Genomic DNA, 15,466 nt, shown 5'->3' on the forward strand with positions numbered 1-15,466 from the left:
AGGCAATTACATAATTATTCCCACTTAATTAATTTAAATAACTTATATAGTCAATAATGTAATATATGTCAATAACTATATATTTGCAATTATTTAGTCCAAATACACTAACTGTAAATATTGCTGGCATTGCATCACTTTTCAGGAACCCCCAAAATGATTTTTGTCGAGCCTATCACAATGCATCGTCACAGAGCGCAAGCCTTTTTCAACACTTTGCTTGGTGATTGGTGAATAATTTATAAACATAACACTCGACTGACCAAGTATTATTAACTTATAATTATCATTACTCTTGTGTAGGTAGTAGTACTGTGCATGGTATGGTGGCAGGTGAACTATTTTGATGTTTTGCTTTGTCTTCTAGCTTCCTGTATTTTATTTTGACACCAGCGGAAGTCCCGTCGAGCGTTCCCCGGACGCTTGCGCACTTGACAGGTTGGTGTGGAGGGAAAAAGATGGCTGCTTCGGCGGCAACGGCGAGTTGTCCCCCTGTCCTGTGTCCCAATTACGCCGTCATTTGCTCCTTTCTGGAACGGTACGGAGCGCAGTTGGACCTGCCGGAGCTCACCTTCCCGCAGCTGGAGCGATACTTGCGGGACACATCCTCAGGTAAGGCTCGCGAAAAGAACCCGGGAGGGGGAGGAGGCAGGAGGAGAGACTTCAATCGCTGGTACTGAGCTAACAGGGCTAGCGACGTTAGCAATGCTGTGTTATTGTGTGCTTCTCTCACCTTTACCTTCACTCTAATGCACATTTAACCAACACGGGATCTTACATTTGAGATCATATTTGAGCTCATAAGCAGGGGCGCGTTTAGTTGGATGTTAATTGACCGAATTAACCGCGTGTTTGTGTCACTTTTTACGCTTTTTCATTCCCCCTCCGCTTTGCAAGCCTTTATTCGCCGCTCCTGAACACAACACGTACAGCTAGCTCGCTCGTTTAATCGCATTTTCCGGGTTGCTGCGGTGATGCTAGTTGACGAAAGCGTCGTGGGCGTTTCAACTATCCCGGAGTGTTTAAATGCCAGCCAGAGAACCAGAAAGGCGTACTTTAATCACTGTTAAAACACCAAATTAAGTGCTGCTTAGCCGCTCGCCAGGGTGAGTTCCGGTGCGTGCTGCCAAATTAAAGGCCGCCGTTAGCGTTTGGTTCTAACGCAGTGAAAGGACTTCCTGTGGAGAACATTGTAGTTAATTTGACGGGTCTTGCGAACTACAAAAGGGATTTTTGATTGAAAACGTGATTATGTTCATATATTCTCAATGATGTAAGAGCCTAGTAACAAAAATATGAAAGTGTTAATTATCTAGAAATATTTCTACAAATTTGTTATCTGTACATTTTTAAATATTGAGTAAATAAATCTTCCTATATCAAATCATATTGTAATTTATTTTATAATTATTTTTATTTTATTTTCTGTACAGTACTTTAAATATTTGTTATTATTTATTCGTTTATAATTGCCTAAATAATTATTTAATTAATTAGTTGAATGTTAAATTGTCCCTATTTAATTTCTGAATTTCTATTTAGTTTAGGACCTCCTGTATTATTGATTTATTTCTAATTATTCTGCTATTAGTCAAATATACTTTTTTTTGATGATAATACCATAAAATAAACTAGTACATCTCACCTTTAATTAATTTACATTTCGATTTTTTTTAAATATGTTTTAAATGAATACCTTCATTTTTATAAAGAGCCTTGAAATGATTACATTTATGGATATTTTTGATTAAATAATAGACTAATTCTCATATTTAGCATTTACATTAATCAATGAACATTCATTCTTATTTCAATGTATTGTCAATTTAGTTACAAATGAGTATAGTAGTCAGGTTTCCATTTTTAACTACCAGTCTTAAATTACAATAATTGAATATATGCATTCTCTTACATTCAAAAATAATGACTGGATAATATTCATAAATTTGTTTTAGTCTTAATGTATACTTCCTCAGAATGTAGAGCTTTGCAGCAACATGTGAAGTCTGTATTGGTTTTAAAAATGTGTTATTGTTTAGTTCCTAAGTTGCTAGTTGATCTTCACGTCAAGTTGCTGAGAAAGATCGGGAAGTCAGTGTCAGCAGACAGATGGGAAAAGTATCTAGTCAAGGTAAAAAAACAAAACAAATCAGTATTAAACTGACGTGAAAATGTCCACACACAAAAATAAAAGAAGAAAAAATCAAATCGAACTGCAAGAAGAAATGTTTTTGTTGCGGTTCCGTTGCAGATATGCCAAGAGTTCAACACGGCGTGGGCATGGGAGCTGGAAGAAAAAGGCTACAAGAGCATGACATTGGAGAGCAAGACAGCCATTCTTAAAGTAAACAAACAAATATAAACACACAAACATTGTTCAAGTTGCACAAATAACTGCAACGATGCATTCAAATGTGCCTGTGTAGTATCTGTGCGAGTGTCAGTTTGACGACAACCTGAAGTTCAAGAATGCCATCAATGAGGAGGACCCGGACAAGATGCGTCTGCAGCCCATCGGCCGCGACAAGGACGGCCAGATGTACTGGTTCCAGCTGGACCAGGACAACAACGTCCGCCTCTACGTGGAGGAGCAGGACGACCTGGACGGCGTCTCGTGGAAATGCATCGTCAGGTACGAGGAAGAGGAGGCGGTGTTTTAGTTGATGCTGATAGTTGTTTGGTTCTTTCTCGTAGAGATCGCAATGACTTGGCTCAAGTGGTGGCTTTGCTCAAGACGCATATTGATCCCGAGCTCTTGAAGCGAGACACCAAAAGTGAGATGGACAAAGCAGGTATATTATTATTATTAAACCTTTTTTTTTTTTTATATAATATTTTTCTATGTCACGTGGATCAAATTCCAAATAAACTTTTTTATTTTTTCATTTCCTATTTTTTAAAATACATATGTAATTATGTACTTTAATGTATATTAACTCTTTGACTGCCAGACGTTTTCCGAAACGGGACGTCGCCAGTGCCAGCCGATTTAAGCATTTTAGTGATCTTTCAAGGTCCACAGAAAATGTTGTGTTTGGACTATGGAAACACAAATACTACCAAATGAAAGATTGAACTCTCATCTTTCATCAAAGTTTGTTTCTACCTTATTCCGTTCTTCAGTAATCAACAATAGAAAATGGTTAGTTTCACCGAAATGCTCTGTTTTGAAACAAAAAGCGGAGAAAAGGAGCTTTTTGTGAAACGATGTTATTTCATGCACTCTAGTGAATTGTACACTTCTTTTTGTCCATGAATGATGCCACAAACACCTAAATAGTGCTTTACTTCTGTAAAACGCTTTCACCAACAATGAAAAAGTGTTTTTAGTTTGCAAAATACGTTTATTTCCATTCAACAGTGTAACAATTTGACAAAACAATTTCGCAAACTATTTACAAATGTGTGCAACTGTGGTACTACTTACAATTATGTGGATGTTTCAAATACAGTTTTTGTTTTTGTAACAGTCCCCTGCGTGCAAGGAGACGGAGCAGGATTCGCACAACAGATACGTTTCACTTGTCCGTTTCGCGTGCAGACGTTACACTTTCTTGACGGCCTTTTTTTCCGGGGAATAGCAAGTAGCAGACTGTACACACTCCTCCGATGAATATGCATTGGAATCGGGGCACTCTTCGTCGTCCGATTGAACGTCCGCCTGAGCGTGCTCGGTTGTGCTCCGCGTTTTCCGGTGTTAGCATCGCTAGCCCGTGAACCTTTATGACGTCGTCATAGCCGCCGCGGCAGCGCTTCCAACTTCGGCGTCAACCTCGGAGTCACCATCATCATCATCGATGATGATCATCGTCGTCATCAATGTGCTCTTTGGCGTTGGTCGATGCCTTTCATCTTTGAAAAAAATTCCCAAGTGTGAGTTGCTTGCGGTCGCCATTGTTCGCTTCTTCAGCCATCTAGCTCCGCCTCACGTCTTCTACTGCCGCGTCAACGCTTCCAACTTCGGAGTCACCATCACCATCATCGATGATGATCATCGTCGTCATCAATGTGCTCTTTAGCGTTGGTCGATGCTTTTCGTCTTTGGAAAAAAATGCTCGAGCGTGAGCTGCTTGCAACCGGTCGCCATGTTCTCTTCCCTTCCCCATCCATTGTCCCCTCTAGCTCCGCCTCACGTCTTCTACTGACGCCTACCCAATCTTGTCAAAAGAGAGTCATCGCTGCCCTCTAGGGGCCAAAAATAGTCATTAGGCTCACTAGACCTGCTTGAAACTTTCACCACAGCTGGGCAAGGCTTTACTCCACCCGTTTCAAAAAAAATAAAAAATAAAATGGGTGGACGTCTTTTAACGTCTTTGGCGCTCCTCCGTAGGTTTTTGCAGAACACCATTTAACGTCTTTGGCAGTGAAAGAGTTAAATACTTTTGAATGTCATATCTTTGACTTTTTGAAAATCATGTCTTGGATCACGGATTGACCACCAAATCTTAGAAGGAAAATCCTAAAATGTAGATCAAAAATTGACCAGGATTTTGGTGAATTTGGTTGGACCACACAAAACTATTTACTTGGTGCAACAAAGTAGAAAAAAAATTAAAGCTGAGCTTTTTATTTTCAGGTGAAGTAAAAAAAGATGAGAGCTCATCAGATGAGGACAGCAAAGACTCCACCAAGGCGGCCTTCCAGGTGTCACCAAAGACGGAGAGCAATGGACAACTGGATCACACCAATGAGCTGAAATCGGAGACGTCCGAGATAAAATCGTCAGTGAACGGCATAGCGGAAGCTACGTCACAGAAGCCGCTGGATCACGGTTTAGCAAATGAAGTCCAGACTATCAAAGAAGAGGCGATGGACACGTCCGAAGCCAAGGCAGAGACGCAGAGCGGGGACCCTGCTCCAAAGTCCTCCCCCGAAGAGGCCAAGCGGAAGAGCGTGGATGAAATCCAGCAGATGAAAAACGAACAGCAAGCCAAGATCCCACTGAAGAAAAGAGGCATGAAGTTCACGCCGGTGTCTCCGCTCAAGGACAACGCCAAACCCGCCGCCGTGTCCGAACAGGCACACTGTGGGAGCGACCACGTCAATGGTGAAGTTCAGCCCACGTCAGAACGCCTCCAGCCTCGTTTGAGTGAAAAGGGTTTGGCATCCACAAAGGAACAGAAGGATTCTAGCTGTCCGGAGAAGGACACAGTTACGCTTCTTGACAAGGAAAATAGTGTAGCAACAGAGAAGGCAGCAGCAACATCTTGTTCTAAAGAAGCTGATGACAAACCGTCCAATCAGGAACTAGACAGGAATTTAAAAGTGCCCAAGCCAACAGATAAAAGCACAGGATTGCCAATGGAGGACAGCATGGACACGACTCTAAAGAATAAGGACAAATCAAATCAAGAGGTCAAAGACCGTGATTCAAAAGATAGAGAAAAAGCTCAAATAAATCTTGATTGCGTGGACACGTCAACAGAAGAATCGGGCAAATTCGAAAAGCACGCGTGTGAGAGTGAAAAGGATTGGTCGCAGGCTGCTGAGGAGAACAAATCTGTGACCATAAAGGAAGAGTGGCCAAAAAATGCTGCGGGGAGCCAAAACTTGACAGTCATTAAAAAGGCAGATAAGCCTACAAGCCAGAAATCCCAAGAATCGTCCGAGTCGTCTGTAATCAATAAGGTGAACACGGTGGAGTCGTGTCAGGAGATGGCTCCTACGGACAGTGCGAAAACCAGGAGCACTTCTGTGACTGATTCCAAAAAGCCAAGAAAGTCGGACACCTCTGAAGACAACCGGTGTCCTGACTCGCCGTCCAAATCCGCAGAAGAAACTGTGAACGCCGCCAAAGACGACCAGCACAAATCAAATCAGGATGAGCAACCTAAGACGCTTGCGCCTGAAACCTCCGAAAACTCAATCATGGAACCGGACTCTGAACAGGCTGACAAAATGGAGGTGGAGCACCCATCGGCGGAAAACAAGGAAGACAACAAGAGGCTTGGATTTCGAGAGGGCAAAAGCCAAAGTGATAAAACAGAAAAAGCTAAAACGATACAACATAGTGGCAAAAACGTGGCCGAAGACACCGTCATCAAAACTCTCGCGGCTGTAAGCAAAAGTGCGGAAGACAAGTCCAAGACAGAGACGGAAAACGTCAAAGAAGCTCTGCCAGACGTCAAACTTAAATGCCAAGAAAGCAAAACGGAATCGACGAGCGCTAATCTCTCCAAAAGCGATACGTCTGAGAACGCCGCTCTTGATGGGTCCGAAAGGACGAAACCAGACGTTCAAAGCGTGACCCAAGAACATAACATCAAGGCTACGTCGAAAAACAGCCATCAACCCGTTGTTCATGACGTCACGCAAAGCAAAGACGAGGCAGACAAGTCCAGGAATGAGTCAGAAAACGGTGACCTTAAATGTCAAAAGGATTCCACAAGGGCTAAACTCTCCAAAAGTGCAGAGAAAGATGCAGCTGATGGATCTGAAACGGCAAAACCTGTTGAGGCGGCACAACAATGTGATGACAAAGCTCAATATGACGCAAGACTTCAATCTCAAAAGGAATCTAAAACCGAAAAACGCTCCGAAACGATGGCCAAACATTCTCCTGATCAATTCAAAACGGTGAAATCCATTGACCAAAACAGGACTGCAGAAAATGAGGACAAAACTCTGGAGAAAAAAGAAGACCCGAGCAGAAGCAACGAACCTGTCGCCACTAAAAGCAAAAATGAGGAAGAATCCAATAAGGAGGCGAAAATGGAAACTCTCTCCTCCAAAACAACCGAGCGAGATGCTGCCGATGAATCCAAAAAGACGAAACTCAAAGATCAAAAAGCGACGGAAGAGAGTGGCGGCAAAACACCACCGGAAAGCAAAAATGAGGAAGACAAGAGTCCATCAGATTCAAAGCTTAAGTGTCAAAAGGATTCTAAGACGGAAAAACTTTTCCAAAGTAACACGACGACGGAGAAAAACTCTTCTGATGAATCCAAAACGGACAAACGCGGTGACCTGAAGACGACGGAAGAGAGGAACGGCAAAACGTCAGCACAAACCGAGCCATCAGAAGACAAAAGGAAGGAGACAAAAAATGGCCACCAAGCTCTGCCAGACACAAAACAGAAGTGTCAAGAAAGCCAAAAGGATCCCACAACACATCAACTTTGTCCCAAAGACGATACAGAAAACGATGAAACGATAAATCTGAAATCCAGTGATCAAAAGCTTGTGGCGGAAAATGAGCGACCGGAAGACAAAAGTAAGGCAGCAAAAAGAAAAAACAAACAAAGCGAGTCCAAGAAAGAAACCGGCAGCAAATGTCAAGAAAGCGAAAAAAACTCCACAACGGAAAAACTCTCCAAAAACGATAACACATCAGAGAAAGATGAGACGGATAAAAGCAAAAATATAGACAAAGAGTCGAAATGTTCGCTCGATGCAAAGTTCCAAAGTGATCAACTCGGCCCAAAGGACGCTTCAGAAGACGCAGAGTCCAAAACGACAAAACCTGACGATCAAACCGCGACGGCGGAACGTGACGGCGAAGAAGCGGCTAAAAACAAAAGCGAGGAAGACGAGTCCAAGAAAGAGGCGGCAAATGGCGGCGAAGAAGCCCGGTCGGACAAAAGCGGCGGCCGCAGTAGAGCCAAAATGGCGGCCCACCAACGCTGGCTGAAACTTCAGCAGGAGGACAAGCAGGCCGACTCTGAATCGGACACCAACGCGGGTGGCACTGGCATGTCCTTGAGACGATCGCCCAGGATCTCCAGACCCACGCGAAAGGCGGTGGAGGTCCGAGACAAGAAGGTCGACAAACTTCAGGAGAAACAAGACGAGGAGGAGGAAGAAAAGGAGGAAGAAGTGAAGATTGTTGTGAGGAAGCCCAAAGAGAAGAATGTGGATCAGGATGGTCCGCCCAAACCCAAGGCGAGTTTTCCTCCTCACTTCCTTTCCCATTTATATAAAAAAAAAAAATGGAAACGCCTTTTCTGATCCAAGTCGTTTTGTGTTTTGGTGTGAAGGGACGGAAGCGGCGGAAGGCGCGCTGGTCCAACATGCGCAGCCGGCACAAAAGGAAAGGCTCCGAAGACGACGACGACGACAGCGACGAGCAGTCCAGCGAGGACGAGGAGAGCGAGGAAGAAGAGGACGACAGCGACGAGGACTACAAGGTGGAGCGAGGGCCCAAGAGGCGCCGGCGCAACCGAGAGCGCCGCAGTTCTGACTCGTCCACGTCCAGCGACGACGACCTGCCGCCCAACGACGACCCCTGCAAACATTGCGGGCTTCCCAACCATCCGGAACTGGTGAGCAGACGCACGTTCGCTGCCAGCTCAAGCAAAGCCGCCATTTTGTGACATTTAGAAGTGATACTGACACGCAATGGGAAGGATGATGTCATCGTTGCAGTTTTCCATAGTATCGAAAATGCTCATTTTAATTTTAAATTATAAACCTATTTAGTTTCATTATTTGAAAAAAAAATAAACATTGACAGTGCATTTATTTTTAATTTGGTAAATTTAATTATAAAATTAAATGAAAAGTTTTTGAATTTTAATTTATACATTAATTTTAAATGAATTGTGAAATCAAATGGATTTTAATTAACAATGAAATTAAAAAAAGAACAAAAAATATTTTGTGTATTGAATTTGAATAAATTCTGAATTGTAATTGAATAATTAAAAACTAAATATGAAATGCGATTAAATAAATATAGCATATATAACATAGCAAAAGACCAAAATGGAATTTAAATGACTAATTTGTAATTAGTATAAATAATTTAACATATACCAATTACAATTAAATATTACAATACCTTTTTTTAAAGTTGTTAATTTACCTATTTAGTAATTGTTATAATTTTAAGAAATTATACAGAACACATTCTAATCAAAAGTACGTTGTATTTTAATAAATTCGAAATGAATGGAAATAATGCAGCCATTTTTTTAAGTTAATTGATTTTACTGAATACGTTTACACTCCAAAATAATGCATTTAACGGAAAATAATGAAAATGTTTTAAGTATAATAAAATGTTATTTCTAATATATAGCACATAAAATATACAATATGCATAATGTTGAATTTATTTGTAAAATCTTTCTGAATAAGCAATAAGTCTGTCGGTCATTATGTGCAATTTCAGGATTTTTCTTTCTTTGTGTTTGTGCAGATCTTGCTGTGCGATTCGTGCGACAGCGGCTACCACACGGCCTGCCTGAGGCCGCCCCTCATGATCATCCCCGACGGAGAATGGTTCTGCCCGCCCTGCCAACACGTACGTCTTAATGACAACGACGAACATGCCAGGTGCTTGTTTGTTGTTGTTCTACTAAACTGTGACGTTTTCTGTAGAAAAAATTGTGCGACAAATTGGAAGAGCAACTGCTAAACCTCGACGCCGCCTTGAAGAAGAAACAACGGGCGGAGAGGAGGTGACGCCTCCCTGTTGCGTTGGCATTTCATCAAACTTGGAAGTGTCTGTCGCTGATGTTGTGTTTTTCCTGACGTTTTTCCAGGAAAGAGCGTCTCATTTACGTCGGAATCAGCTTGGAAAACATCATCACGCCCTCCGTAAGGACGCAACGAGGCCGCCAAACTCGCAGTTGAGTCCCTGACCTGATTTTTTTTTTTTTTTTTCCTTTCGTTCTGGTCTTAGGTGGAGTTGGAAGAGGAGAAGCAGGAGGTGATTGTGAAGGAGAAGAAGAAGGAGGCCAAGCGGAGTAAGAGCTGGGGGCGACGCTCCACCAGGGCCAAGAAGAACATCAGCTACAGATTCGACGAGTTTGACGAGGCCATCGAGGAGGCCATCGAAGAGGACGTGAAAGAAGCCGAGGGAGGAGGTGAGCTTTCCCGCAAAAGTATTTGGACCGCCAGATTCGAGTCTGATGTCCTGACGCGCCAAACGCTGTGCAGGAGCCGGCCGCGGCAAAGACATGGCCAACATCACGGGGGGGAGGGGGAAGGACATGGCCACCATCATCCAGTCGGAGGAGGGCAAGGAGAACGGCCAACCGCCTCGGCCCAACAGCGGCCAGCGCAAGAAGAAGCGGCGGCGCCTCAACGACCTGGACAGCGACAGCACCGCCGACGACGACGAGAGCGAGGACGAGTTCTGCCTCAGTGAAAGGTAAAGCGGCCACGCACGCGCACATACGGCCCATTTTTGAAAATTGGAGAGAAGCCAAACACGACGGTGGGGGAAATCCCCTTGTGTGTATTCCAGACGACAAACGCAACACACACAACCACATTTACCTAATTAGGTGTTGTTGTAGTACCAATACTGGCCTGTAGGAGGCAGCATTGTGCCATAAGAAAACACAAAGAAGAAGAGAAGTAGCAGAACTGTTAGCTTATCTAAAAACTAGGTTTCCTGAAAAAAAAACCTCTTAAACACACCTGAGGCTTTTCTTTTAGAGACATCCAATAATCGGGCTTTGGCTGATTTTAATCGAAAGGGGTGAAAAATGCTCACATGTGGCCTAATTACCAGTTTAAATGATATTCAACAGGTTTAATGTGCGGCCTTTTTTCAAGCAGGTCATGACAACAACAAAAATCAATTTTATCACATCACAGGATGTTCACAATCTTTTCGAAACATCCAATAATTGTGCTTTTCGGACTTTAAAAGCGGCAAATTCTCAAATTGGTCTCAATTTTCATTATGTCTATTGGACCGTTTTGTTTCCCTCCAGCTCGGAGGAAGACTTCGCGGCGTCTGGCAACGAGACGCCGGCCGAGACGGACTCCAACGGCAGCGACGGCGGCAGCAGCGGCAAACGCCGCTCGTCCAAGTTCCGCAACAAGAAATCGCTTCAGCGACGACGCAGCTCCCGAAAGCGGCGGCGACCCAAAGGCTACTCGGACGATGAGGAAGTGGAGACGGACGACGACGACGACGAAGAGGAAATTGGTACGAACCCGAATATTTTTGTCATATTTTCTATTCTTTTTTTAACCCTTGTATTTTTCATATTTGTGTATTTTATAGAGCGGTCAATTAAATTTTTTAATCAGATTAATCACTTCTTAGAATTTTGATTGAATCGATTAATCGCTTAATGAAAAAAGGCTTTTTTATTAACATTTTTTTCATTAACTCTTTGACTGCCAAAAACGTTAAATAACGTTTAGTAAAATCCTATGGAGGAGTGCCAAAGACGTCAAAAGACGTTTTTTTCAAAACAGAGGTGAAACTAACCATTTTCTATTGTTGATTACTGAAAAACGGAATAAGGTAGAAACAAACTTTTTTTTTTCTGATGAAAGATGAGAGTCCAATCTTTCATTTGGTAGTATGTGTGTTTCCATAGTACAAACACATAATTTTCTGTGGACCTTGAAAGATCAGTCAAAAATGCTTAAATCGGCTGGCACCCACGGCATCCCTTTTTTGAAAACGTCTGGCAGTCAAAGAGTTAAAATACTAATTCCTCATCAAAACCATCACAGAAGTGGTGTTTTTCTCCATTCGCCCCCCTATGACAAATTCGACAAGAAAACAAGCGGGTGCTCACTTTGTGACGTCATTAGGTGCGACCCCACCCTCGCACCGCCTCTGCGGGCTAAATACTGATAATACAATTTTTCTGTCTTGTTTTTTCTTTAATCCATTTGTGTAATTACCTTTTTTGTTATCTTACGACACTCAAGAAACTAGTCTATGGTGTTTGAAACCTAGCATGTTGGTGCAGTCATAAAGGGGAGGAGCCTGTTTAGCAGACCATCAATGGACACGGAAACTGTTTGAACCCTCGTGTATCTCTGTAGCGAGCGCAGGTTCCAGCGAGTACAGCGACAGCGACCTTGACGTGAGCCGGCGGCGCTCGCGGCGAAGTCACAAGTCTCAGGTCAACTACTGCGAGACGTCCGAATCGGAAGGATCCCAGGCTGGAACCAATCTGGAGAAAAACAAACCCAAACGACGCCTGGAAAGTTCGGAAAGTGAAGGTAAAAAAAAAAAGGGGGGGGCCATCAGTGCTAATCATGTGAGTCAACCAAGTTTGCTTCTCTTGACCTCCTCCTTGCTTTTAATCTCCCAGCGAGCTTCTCCAGAGATTCCGAGGACGGTTCCAGAGACCGGCCGTCCAAACGGCGAGTTGACTCCTCGGATGAAGACGGGGACAAAGAGTCTTCGAAGCAGCGTGGCCGTCGTCTGGCCCTGAAACGCCGGAAAGCGTCGGAAGAGGAAGAGGACTCGGAGGATGACTCGGACGAGTCCTCAGAGGAGGACCGTCCCATCCGTAAACGCGTCAACCGCATCGACTCGGACGACGATGAAGAGGAGGTGGAGGAGGTGGAGGAGGAGGAGGAGGTGAAACCAAAAGAGAAGAAAGCCACAGAGGATAAGACGGCCGAGGAGAAGGTTCCGGAAGAGAAGAAGGTTTCCGAGGAGAAGCCCACCGAGGAGTCGAAGGGAACCAACCAAATGGACTGTAGCAACGGACAACCTGCCAAGGAGGACGAAGACGAAGACGACCTGCTGGGCGTTACGGACCTCGTGGACTATGTCTGCAATAATGAACAATTGTAAAAAAAAGAAAAAAAGGTGTACGATTTCATTTTTTGTGCTATTGTATTTTTATATTCTTGTTATTGTTATTATTATTATTGTACCCTCTTCAAGTCAACATGTAAAAAAAAACAAAGGTCCCTCTCACCTGTTCTCCACATGCTCCCGCACCTCCGGTTTCGTTATTCCACGAGGAAATGTGAGAGGAAAAAAAACACACTATTCCCTAGTTTTTCTACGCTAATATTAAAAAAGGTGTCATGCATATATGTGAAGGTGTGAATGTATTCATGCTGATATAAAATGATAGATGACTAGTTTTTTTGTATATTGTACACAAAATATTTTAACTGCCATCTGTTGTCTGTGTTGTTTTTTTGTAAACGTTTTGAGAGTAAACACAATCTCAATAATGCTATCTATACTTCTCGTAATGTTCTTTTCTACTATATAATGGCTATTTTTGTATACGGTGGAACTTCTGGAGTGGAGCACGCCATTTTCCCAAGAGCGCTAGCAGCTAAAGCTAACACCTGTCTCCAGACCTTTTTTTCTTTCCAAAGCATTTCTTATCTACATACCAGACATCTTTTGATTTGTTGTCTTAACAAAATGACAATGCCTATAACAGTAAGCTAGTTTGCGGGTAGGGGTAGTAGCTAATGTTAGCACTTTTTCGTCAGTACCCGAATAAGTCATTTTCTTTCTTATATTTAACACCTCTCAGAAGTCTTTGAGCCACTAGAAGACCATGTAAAGTCCCTACAAGTGTTTGTTTTTTTCATTCTTCGTTGCCTAACTAAACGATAATGAATGCAACAGCTAGCCCTTAGCAGCTAGTGCTAGTAGCTAGCTGAGGCAAAGACATTTTAGTTACCCCACAGAAGTATTCATTTTTAATGTGTTCTTTAAATGTGAGTGGTGTTCTATATGTACCGTTGTAGGTATGTAATCTATAAATTTATGGGGTTAATGCCCCAGAGGAGTTCCTGGTTTCACACATCAGCTGTGTTTCCGGTTCAGGTTTGCAACGCGTGAGCCGCCCCAGTACTTGCGCTTCCGCCTTTGTGCCCCTCGGTTGCACGTTCCTGTCGACGGGTGCGAGAGTGTAGTTAGTGTGTCTCAGTTGTCCGAAGCATTTCAGAGAGGTGACACGCCCAACGGCCGGAGCGCGGGGTGGGGGGGGGTGGTGTTGGAACGCGGTCCGGAAACGGCGCTGCGTGAAACGCGAAAGTCCGTGGCAACTACCCCATTGGCCATGTGAACTGAGCAGACACCTGTTAATTTCCATTTCAAGATTGGGTATCATGCCTAAAAAGCCAAAGAAAAAGCAGAGATTTTGAGTGGGTGGTCCAAATTGCAATGCTTTTGTGTGTGTGTGTGTGTGTGTGTGTGTGGGGGGGGGGGTGTTCAACTTCTTAGGTTCTACTGTATGTACGTGTTCATTGCGTGTGGTCTGGCAAAAAAAAAGAAAAAAAAGTCGAGTATTTTTTTTTTGTATTAACTTTTTAATAAGTAACCAACTCCATTTTATTTTGTTTTTATTTGTATTATTGTCTTCCTGTTTCGTGTTTTTTTTTTTAATATGTTCATATAAGAGTACCTCGTTTTCGAATTGCATGGGCAAGGGCGGATGAAAATGCTCTTGGGGGGGCCATTTACGGCCCAAGGACCAACATGGTCTTTGCTACGACTATCTATCATCACTACATGCTGAGGAAAACAAAAACATTTATTATTTTTTTTTACTTGTATCGTTGAAGTAAGCAGAAGCTGCATGGGAACACAGTTGATGAAAAAGACAAGTGGATTTGTTTCCCCCCCGTTACCTCATATTGAATGTGGGAGAAAAAGCATCGAAATCCTTCTGTATAGAACCCAGCTGACCCCCTTTTTGTTAACTGTTATTTCTTATGATCTTGTACATTTGTCATAATAAAAGTGCTTCTAAGCTTACCTTTTTTTTCCACAACCGCATTATTTCTAAAAAATATTGCACAATTAGTTTTTTTTATTTCAGTGCACAGAGGTTTTCTTTTTTATTATTTTGTCCTTTTTGTGAAAATGTATGTCCAAATTAGCATTAAATGCTAATTGCTAACTATCGATTAATTGCTGTCCGGTGTTCATTGAAAAACACTAGTTAGCATAGCATGTGCAAGGTTTGATGGAATTTAAAAAAAAATTCAGTTCAGGAATGAATTATTTTTTTAAAGCATAAAAATTGCTTTTACAGTTTACTTAAAAATATATATATTTAAATTCTAAGTTATTAAATAACCATTGAATAGAATTTGTCCGTGAATTTTTAAGTCAGCAATTTTTATTCTTATTTTCTTTCAGTGCAGGAATGTATTTCTTTTTATTAAGCATTTTTTTTAAATGCATTTACAGATTACTTTTTTGTTAAAAAAAATTAATTAGAATTATTTTTTTAAGCATAAAAAAATTATTTTACAGTTTACTTAAAAATATATATTTAAATTCTAAGTTATTAAATAACTCGTACTGTTGACGTCCAATGAAAATGAAAAGCACTAATTTCGAAAATGTTCCCAAAATTCTTACACTTTGATGACTTTTTTTTATCTGCTAAATAATTTGCAAAAAATAAAGAAAAAAGCAAGTCCATGCTTTCTATTGCTGCCGACGAGGGGTTAAGAACATGTCATCGGAATTTGCCAAGCATCTCACTTGTGTTTTTGCACGCTAAGCTAAACTATTAGCCTAGCTCGAACAGTGGCTCACAGCATTCATGTACGATTGTTTTGACATACAAGCATAATTAGAAACATTTTAAAACCATTACAGATTTTTGTCCAAAGTCCAAAGTCGTCGTTAACGTGTTAAACGTTGAGGACAGCACGAAGGTGTAAAGGTCGCGTTGTGTAACCGCGTCAGATGCTGTGAAGGCAAATGACATTTGACTACCTTTTCCTTTCTGTCCTACAGAACACACAAAAACATCTATTTTGTCACTGA

At 42.1% G+C, this 15,466-nt stretch overlaps 1 protein-coding gene across 1 annotated transcript; it reads left to right on the plus strand.

Annotated features, from left to right (window-relative positions):
- Positions 1–431: 431 nt before the first annotated feature.
- rsf1b.1 (remodeling and spacing factor 1b, tandem duplicate 1) lies at positions 432–12,902 on the plus strand. Its single transcript, XM_077546583.1, has 15 exons — positions 432–612; positions 2,040–2,131; positions 2,252–2,344; positions 2,427–2,632; positions 2,695–2,792; positions 4,577–7,881; positions 7,977–8,261; positions 9,140–9,244; positions 9,322–9,401; positions 9,486–9,540; positions 9,626–9,809; positions 9,883–10,096; positions 10,668–10,885; positions 11,743–11,922; positions 12,015–12,902. The coding sequence occupies exons 1-15, from the start codon at positions 459–461 to the stop codon at positions 12,503–12,505; spliced, it is 5,760 nt and encodes a 1,919-aa protein (XP_077402709.1). The 5' UTR covers positions 432–458; the 3' UTR covers positions 12,506–12,902.
- The last annotated feature ends 2,564 nt before the right edge of the window (positions 12,903–15,466 follow it).

The sequence above is a fragment of the Vanacampus margaritifer genome, chromosome 16 (assembly GCF_051991255.1).
Source record: "Vanacampus margaritifer isolate UIUO_Vmar chromosome 16, RoL_Vmar_1.0, whole genome shotgun sequence".
Lineage (NCBI taxonomy): Eukaryota > Metazoa > Chordata > Actinopteri > Syngnathiformes > Syngnathidae > Vanacampus > Vanacampus margaritifer.